Genomic DNA, 8,877 nt, shown 5'->3' with positions numbered 1-8,877 from the left:
GGGAGGAAATTGGAGGGGAGCTGTTGCATTGTGGTAAACTGTGGTCAATGACATGAGACAAAGTATATGTGAACTGCTGTATTGAGAGTGAATTTGCTCTGTAAATCTTCACCCAAATCTAAATAAAATAAAATTAAAAAAAAAAAAGACAAAATAAAAAAGCTGAACAGAAGATTTCAAAGAGCAGCTTGAGAAGACAAAGTTAACTATTATAACGAAATGTGCAAAGACATGGAGTTGGAAAGCCAAAAGGCAAGAACACACTTGGCATTTCTCAAGAAAAAATGTAAGTCGTCTTGAGTTGCAATATTGAAAGATTCTATGGGCCACCTCTTGGAAGGAAGATGGGGCAATCTACTTCCATAGTGATACTGCCTCAGAAACCCAAGGAGGGGTCACTATGAGTCATGTCTGACTCGATGGCGTATAACAACAACAAAATGGGCAAAATACTGAAATACAAAGAAGAGCATCAGGATTGGAGGAGGAATCATTAATAAGCTGTGATATGTTGACGACACAACTTTGCTTGCTGAAAGTGAGGATGACTTGAAGCACTTACTGAGGAAGATTGAGGACTACAGTCTGCAGTATGAATTACACCTCACTATAAAGAAAACAAAAATGCTCACAACTGGACCAATAAGCAGTATCATGATAAATGGAGAAAAGATTGAAAATGTCAAAGACTTCATATTATTTGGTTCTACAATCAACACCAATGGAAGCAACAGTCAAGAAATCAGATGATGTACAGCACTGCTGGAAATCTGCTGGAAAAGACCTCTTTCAGGTGCTGAAGAGCAAAGATGTCTCCTTGAAGACTAAGAGTTGATGCTTTTGAGTTGTGTTGGGAATGCTGAAAGTATCATGGACTGCTATAAGAACTAACAAATCTGTTCTGGAAGAAGTGCAACCAGAATGCTCCTTGGAAGTGAGAATGGCCAAACTTCGTCTCACCTACTTTGGTCATGTTGTCAGAAGGAACCATTCTTTGGAGAAGGATATCATGCTTGGTAAAGTGGAAGGTCAACGAAGAAGGGGAAGGCCCTCGATGAAATGGATAGACATGGTGGCTGCAATCATGAGCTCAGATATAGCAAGGATCACGAGACTGGCACAGGACTGAGCAGTGTTTTGTTCTGCTGTGTATAGGGTTGTTATTAGTTGGAGACGACTTGATGGCACCTAACAACAACAATGATTACATGGCAGTCAAAAGCATTCAAACTGATACTGCCCTGTGACCTCTACCTGTCTGTTCTCTGGCACTAGAAAGCAGATATTGAGAAGTGTTTCTCAAGGGACAAAAAGAGCTAACAGTGGCCTCTACACTGTCCACCACTTTGACTTCCCTTTTCTGCTTCATCAAAAACCAAAACCAAACTCAAGGCCGTCGAGTTGATTCCGACTCATAGTGACTCTGCCTTGGGTTTCTGAGGTGATATCTCTATGGAAGTAGATTGCCCAGTCTTCTTTCCAAGGTGTGGCTGGTGGGTTTGAACCACCAACCTTCTGGTTGTTGTTGTTATGTGCCGTTGGGTCGGACCTGACTCATAGCAACCCCTCCTTGGGTTTCCGAGGCAGTATCACTATGGAAGTAGATTGCCCCATCTTCCTTCCGAGGAGTGGCTGGTGGGTTTGAACCACCAACCTTCTGGTTGTTGTTGTTATGTGCCGTTGGGTCGGACCTGACTCATAGCAACCCCTCCTTGGGTTTCCGAGGCAGTATCACTATGGAAGTAGATTGCCCCATCTTCCTTCCGAGGAGTGGCTGGTGGGTTTGAACCGCCAGCCGTCTGGTTAGCAGGCAAGTGTCTTAGCCACTATGCTACCAGATTCCGACTCATAGAGACCCCCATTGGGTTTCTGAGGTGGTAAATCTTTACTAAAGTGTCCAGTCTTCCTTCCATAGGGTGGCTGGTGGGTTTTAACCACCAGCCTTCTAGTTAACAGTCAAATGCCTTAGGCACTACACTACCAGAGCTCCCAACCTTCTGCTTAGCCTTAGGCGCTATCCTACCACAGCTCCCTTTTCTGCTTTACTCCAGTTAAAATGGAGTGTAATGGGGAGGAGACAGGAACAACAGGCACCGAAGGGGAAGCCTCAAGAATTGCTAATTTTTTTCCCTTGGGTTATGAAATTCTCATTTTCTAGGTCTAGGTATTTGTTCCTCTCCCCATTGCACACCCAAGTCAGGTGGCCAGTTCTCAATTCTCTAGGGGCTGGGTTATCCTTTGAGTGCCTCACCTAAAGCCCACATGTTCTTCCATCCTCCCTTTAGTTCAGTAACTGATGTTATGGTACCTGGGGTTTAAAAACATGGCTTGGCACGTTTACATCAGGTAGATACACTCCTTGGAGCGATCAATCATGGGAGAACAGAAAGGCAGTGTTTGCACAGGGAGACAAATTGAGGGGCAGGAGTATATGGGAGGGAAGGACACAGGGAAAAGGTAACCATGGGGAGGAAGTGAGAAGAGAGCTGTTACATTTTGGGGAATTGTAGTCAGTGTCTTGAGACAAAATGAACTGCTGTATGGAAGATGAATTTGCTCTGTAAACTTACACCCAAATCACAGTAAAAATGAAAAAAAAAATTAAAACATGGCTTGGCTCACCTATACGATCCTTCATGACTTGAGGATAGTCACCAGCATAAATGGGATTGGCAAACCAGCCCAGGCAGAATTGTAGGTATCTTTCTGCAGCCTCTATTTCCCTGGGGTTCCTGATGTCCATGGGTTCCCCCCAATCACAGTTTAATGAAATCCCCACAAAACCTTATAAAAAAAGGAAGAAAAAGAGGGTGGGTGGGAATGCCATGGCTCCTTTTGGCACATGTCTGTTCTTAGCACGTTTGTGGTGGTAAAGCTCACCTTGCTGCCTGCTGCGCCATGTGGTGTTATAAGAATGCCAGGCTTGCGCGTGGGCCTGAAAGAAGAGCAGAAACTCATTATAGGTGCTTGACTTGTCCCTTTCTCTCCTCCCTTTCAATGTGGGATGGTTTTCTCCTTCCTGATTCTAGAGATCCAATATGAGATCTGCCATTTTCATGAACCCAATCTTAATTATCCTGATCCATGATCTCTCTCCCTCAGACCTCTAGAGACATTTTCTTTGTATTATAGTGGAAACTTGCCTAAACCTGGTAGGAACCACCTTGTGTTGTTATTTGTTGTTTCTCCGATTTATGATAAGGTCCTTGTTTTGTTCCTCTTTGTCCTCCATAGCAACTAGGCAGTACTTTTCTCATAGGTGCTCTGTAAACTAGAAAAATGCCAAACATCTTGAACAGTTTTGAGAAATGGAATCTAAAATGTGCCAATCTACCTTCTCTCCAGATTCTCTACCAGTTATCCACTGACCTGCCTAAGAGGCTATTTCAGATGCTGGTTCAACACCTAAGACAGATGGAAGGTAATCTAGAACAGTGTTTCTCAAAGTGTGGTCCCTTGGTCAAGAGTTTCAGCATCCCCTGGGAACTTGATAGAAATTCTTGAGTAGGCACAGACCTACTAAATCAGAAACTGGGAGGAGGGCCCAGTAATGTGTGTTAACAAGACCTCCAGGGGATTCTCGTGCAAGCTGGAGTGCAAGCATTGATTTAGAACTGAATATTTTCAGATTATAAAATCTGGGTTTGTTTTTTAATCACAGAACTCCCATTTATCAGTCTTCTCTCCGTATACTTTGTTTTTCTAGCCAGAAAAATACAATGAATTATTGCTCATATCATGGGATTGCCTAATGAGGGAAATACCTGAAAAGAGTATCAAAATTACATATATTCAACATACTGTCTATTGTAGATTAGAAAGGCTAAAAAGTGACTTCCCTATTCATTAGTAAAGATGTCTTCAGAGCTTTGCCCCTAAAATAGTCATAAGTTTAAAAAAGCATAAGGCAAAGGAAGAAAGAGTGAGAAATTTCTCCCCCCTGCATGTGTTTGAGGGCCTGATATGTCCTCCTGTGGCCCCTTACCTTCCAGCTGGCACTGATTGTCCATCCTCTGCTAAAGATCCGTCAGGGCCAGTCCTATCCTGCCTCCCATCATTGCTCCCTTCAGTCATCATCCTTATCCCCATGTTGTCCTATGATGTCACTTATATGGCCCAAGGCCCTCTCCACCTTCACATCTTTTCTGTAGCCTTATAATTCATGGACTTTCTCGTCTGCCTTCTTGCCCTTAACATCTGGCTGTCCCTAAAGACCACCTCCACTGCACCTCTTTTAAGCACAGCCTATTTTTCTCATACCCCACATACTTTAGGGCTTGGAAGTAGAGTAGCATCTGCTTTGCTCTTTATTGCTACTTCCATACTTCAAAATCTCAGACCCTTTGAAGTCCATGCATCACACTATCATTCCTTACCCCTTCTTACTACTGTGATTCACCAACCTCTAGCTACTTCTGCTCAGTCATTAGTGATTTGAGCCCCTAGCTCACCGTCTTCCCTTACCCTCCTTCCTGTCATCATTCTTCACAAGCCATTTGGACCTATACAGAAAACCAAACTCACTGCCACTGAGTTGGTTCTGACTCATAGCGACCCCTCCTTGGATTTCCAGGCAGTATCTCTACGGAAGTGGATTGCTCAGTCTTCCTTCCAAGGAGTGGCTGGTGGGTTTGAACCACCAGCCTTCTGCTTAGCAGTCAAATGCCTTAGACACTATGCCATCAGAGCTCCAAGGTGACAAATTTTCACATGTATATGCTGCATCCCCATGGCAAGATTATAAATTCTGAGTGGGCAGTCACTGTATCCTCTCAGCCACAGTACCCAGCAAAGGGCTGGGTGACAGGACATCCTGTAAGTCTTTGTGGGATGAAAAGTGAACAGGATGAAGGTGCTATGGAATATTCTGGCTTTGAGGTGAAGAAGCAAAGACTGAGCTTGGGCCAGGCTGAGCTGACACTGGAGATCAGCCTTGTCACAAGGACCCACCAAGCCCATCTCACCTTAATGATGTGATGTGCTGCCTTGTACAGGCCGGTGCCATGGAGCTTCAAGCCTGGTGCATGATGGCCTGTCTCATAGCCTTTTTCCACCATTGCCTAGAGGGACCATAGGACCCATGAGAAGAGGCAGGAGCAATCTGGTCAGGGACATGGGCTTTACCACCTGGAGAGAGACCTGGCTTACCCGAGGATCACTGAAAGTGATCCAGTGCTTCACCCGATCCCCAAAGGCCTCAAAGCACAGATTGGCGTAATCATTGAAGTAGTCGATCAGGCTCGTGTTCTGCCACCCACCATATTTAACCTGGAGCAGCTGCAAACAGAGAAGTGGAAGGAGAAGCAGATGCCCAAGGGTCCATCTCTGGAAAAGACTTCTGGAGCCAACTGGTCAAGTGTGTGGGTGGGTCAGCTGTAGAGCATGTCTGGAGAGCCTTATGCTCAAAAACAGGAGAGCAACAATGCAGGGTCTTGGGCATTAAGTCCTGAAGACAATGGCAGTGATGAATCAAAGCAATTTAAACATGGAGATAAACTATAACATATTTCGTAAAAACAGGAGGGAGATAAAGTTTGAGACTAACATTATTAGAACAAACTTGATAGGTTGAAGGTTTAAGGAAATTTGCCAGAGGAAAGGCCTGATAATAGAAAAAGAATCTTGAGTGTAAGTGCTGAAGAAATGAGATAGGATGTTGGGTGTGATGAGGGTGTGGAGGCCATGTAAGTGTCAGAAGCCTCCCAGAAACCTCTATTATAGGGGCAAGTGGGTTGTGCTTGCTTCCTCAAGGGGCCCACTCTGCTCTGAAGGGTGAGGTTTTCCCAAGATTTATCATTCCATAGAGATGACTTACCACACTCTCCTTGGGTTTGAAGGGGCAGGTCAGTGAAAGCCATTAACCAAAGAAGAAGCCAGAAGGTGGTTTCTGATTCATCTAAACTATCTAAGTGGGTACTCTGCCTCCCCAGGTGCCAGCTTAGAGGCCTCCAACAACTCTTTCCCACAGAATAAACTCATCACCTTAGCTCAGGATTTGAGGTTTTCCAGATCTGGCCCCAAGCTACTCGTCCAACCTTCCTCTCTCCTGCTTGCTGCCCAGACTCTCACCATATCACTTGCCCAGCCCTTCCTCCCTTCCTGTCTTGCTTCCTCTAACCAGACCACCCTTTCCTCCTCCTCACACCAAGACCCTTTAAAGCACTGATGGGACTCGCCTTCTACCCAGTACCTCCCTGAAGCCCTTCTCCATCCTTTAACCCCCCAAGGCTCCTTTTCCAGTATTGTCGGCCCTGTGTCAGGGAGAGTTATGAACCCGACTCCTCTCTCTGCCAGAGTGTGATCTCCATGGGGTCTTGATTGAATTCATGAAAAAATTACTTGAATGCGGACATCTAGCAGCGATACTCTCAAGCATGTTGAGGTGTCAAGGAAATTGCTTGGGGTGTCTTATAGAGAGCATATGATGCTGGCTCAAGCGAATGGGGGGGAAATGGTAAGAAAACTTGTAAATTACGCTGTGCCACCAAATCTTAGTCAAAAGATGTTACTTAATAGTTTTTTTGTTGCTATTTTTTATGCCAAGTGTTTTGGAAAATAGCATAAGGTATACTTACCACCTGAAATTACAAACACCAAGCAAACCAGAATGGTCTCCCTGGCTTGGTGAGTCAGAGATGTTTCGTCTTCACTCATTCACATTAGATGGTCTTGAGCCAGAATATAGACCCTTTGCCCTCCTCTTGCTGCTCTGACAGTAACAAGTTTGGTTTGGTTTTGCTGTCTCAGGCCCCCAAACCAGTCTTCCTCACGCTGACCTGAGCTCCCCTTGGCCTCTGACCTGTCTCAGGCCTCACCTGAGGGAGATCCCAGTGATGCAGGGTCACCATGGGGGTGATATTGCTCTTCAGAAGGGCATCAATGACATCGCTGTAGTATTTGACTCCCTTCCCATTCACCTGATCAGCTGTAGGTGAAATTAAAGGGGATTTGATGAGGAAGGACCTTGACCTTGGCCTTCTAAAGTGCAGCATTCCTGGGCCCTGTAGACTTTTGCAGGCTTGAAGGCACCCTCAAGCACTCAGGGTGGTACAGCCACTTCCAGAAGCCCCAGTTTCCCACAGAACACGGGAGAGCTACTGCCAGCGGCGATCACGTTCGTTGGCTGCTCTTCCTCCCCGGGACACTGTGGTGTCCCTGCAAAAGCAGCTGTGGCCAAAAGGGGCCACACTTGGCATTGAGAGGGGCCACCCTAGCTTACCTCGAACACCCGTGGGCAGGAGTCTGGGCCAAGACAGGGAGAATTGATAGTGGCTCACGTTCAGCTCCCTCAGCAAAGCGATGTCCTCCTGCACAGATAGGGATGGGGGCAGGGCAGGGTCCTGGGGCTGGGGAGGGGCACTCAGGACCCCGAGACTGAGGCTCACTCTTGTTTCTAGCCCCTAGTGGGTGAGGAAGGAGCCATTTCTTCCTCTATGTAGTAGATTCAATACCACATGCCCCCTTCGTGCTGGGGATATACTGAGTCAAATGAAATGAAGGGTATGGGAACACTTTGAGAAGTCCACCATGTGGGGTATTCCCAATAAACTTGGGTGATGAATCCCCCAAGAAGTCCATCCAGAGAGGAAAGTGGTTGCTGGGCAGAGGGGCTGAGGATGTGAGGGTACAATTCACAATTAGGGACCAGGGATTCAGGCTGCTGTGGCCTGTAAACCTTGGGGCTATGGCATCAGCCCTTTAGCTACCCATCACTTAGGTTAATGTCATGGCTCAGTTCGGGCCCTGCTTTTCTTTCCTTTTATGTCCTGGGACCTCCCCGAGCCCCCACTCACTACCTCCCCTCCCTTTTACCCCATTGGAGCCACATTCAATTAGGAATCTTCCGTGTTCTTGCCTCAGGCCTCAGTTTCCTGACTGTTGGATTGCAAAGTATTGGCCAGAGCATCAGCTTGGCATCATCACCTGGGGTCCCCCAATACCTCTCAGCTAGGCGCATATGCAAGCACACACACACACACACACACCCATATCATTCACCTGGACCTTGTAGTAACCATCGCAAGCCACATCTGCTGTCTCATCCCCAAGCACCTTCCCTTTCCCGCTGTGTGTGAAGGCATCCCAGATGCTGGGTCCTTTTCCATCCTGGTCCCAGGCACCCTCCGTCTGGTAGGCAGAACTGCCCACACCCCAGGAAAAACCTGCAGGTAGAGACCCCAAATTGGTTCCAGAGCTGGGACTCTGGGCTGTGCCTCCAGGGCTGCAGGAAAGGCCCTTTGCCAACCACCCTGCCATGCTCTCCCTTGGCCTTGTCTCCCCAGGAGACAAGTAGGGCCAGGATGGGAACTTTCTCTTGCATAATTTTATCTCCAATTAGCACTTACTCTCTGTATAGCTTTTAGTAACTTAAAAAAAAAAAGTCTGTTAGGAACTTCTTTTACATTACAGCAACTACATGGAGTTATGTTTCCAGTTTTCCCCTGGCCCCCATCCTACCAGTCAGTAAGCTAAAATGCCAAACTCCTTGGCAAGTCAGCCAAGGTGGGCAGGCTGACATATAGATAGACAGACCAACAGAGGACTGGACGTACCAGGTGGGAATGTTCCGTAGTAGAAGGACTCTTCTTGGGACCCCTTCCTTGTAGCTCCCAGCCTGGGCACCAGCAGTAGCAACCACCAAAGGGTGATGACCCGAACTGGCTTCATGGTGCCCCGCCCCTCCCCCGAGACCTGAAAAAAGCACACCTGACAGCTGCAGCATCAGAATGCTGGGCTGTGGGGCAAAGGCCAGCAGGAGAGGACTGGGGTATGTGTAGAAGGGGTGGGTAAGGGGGCTTTATCGCTTGGGGGCAGCTGGTCACAGCTCTCCTGGGACCCAAACACTGACTCCTGTGTGCCCCTGCTGTGACTTCTGGT

General features: G+C 47.0%; 1 protein-coding gene across 1 annotated transcript in view; it reads right to left on the bottom strand.

Moving 5' to 3' along the window:
* The window catches only part of LCTL (lactase like), a 33,259-nt gene extending 24,592 nt beyond the window's left edge, over positions 1-8,667 (bottom strand). Inside the window, exons 1-8 of the mRNA XM_007957493.1 lie at positions 8,553-8,667; positions 7,999-8,162; positions 7,220-7,307; positions 6,816-6,925; positions 5,149-5,277; positions 4,965-5,060; positions 2,881-2,935; positions 2,623-2,784 (exon numbers count right to left, since the gene is read on the bottom strand). Coding sequence (XP_007955684.1) covers positions 2,623-2,784; positions 2,881-2,935; positions 4,965-5,060; positions 5,149-5,277; positions 6,816-6,925; positions 7,220-7,307; positions 7,999-8,162; positions 8,553-8,667 — 919 coding nt within the window. The remainder of the gene's footprint in view (positions 1-2,622; positions 2,785-2,880; positions 2,936-4,964; positions 5,061-5,148; positions 5,278-6,815; positions 6,926-7,219; positions 7,308-7,998; positions 8,163-8,552) is intronic.
* Positions 8,668-8,877: the final 210 nt, after the last annotated feature.

The sequence above is a fragment of the Orycteropus afer genome, unplaced genomic scaffold (genome assembly GCF_000298275.1).
Source record: "Orycteropus afer afer isolate SDZICR_OR568_19922 unplaced genomic scaffold, OryAfe1.0 scaffold00015, whole genome shotgun sequence".
Classification (NCBI taxonomy): Eukaryota; Metazoa; Chordata; class Mammalia; order Tubulidentata; family Orycteropodidae; genus Orycteropus; species Orycteropus afer.
Note: the sequence above shows the minus strand (reverse complement) of the source record. Positions and strands in the feature narration are given on the sequence as shown.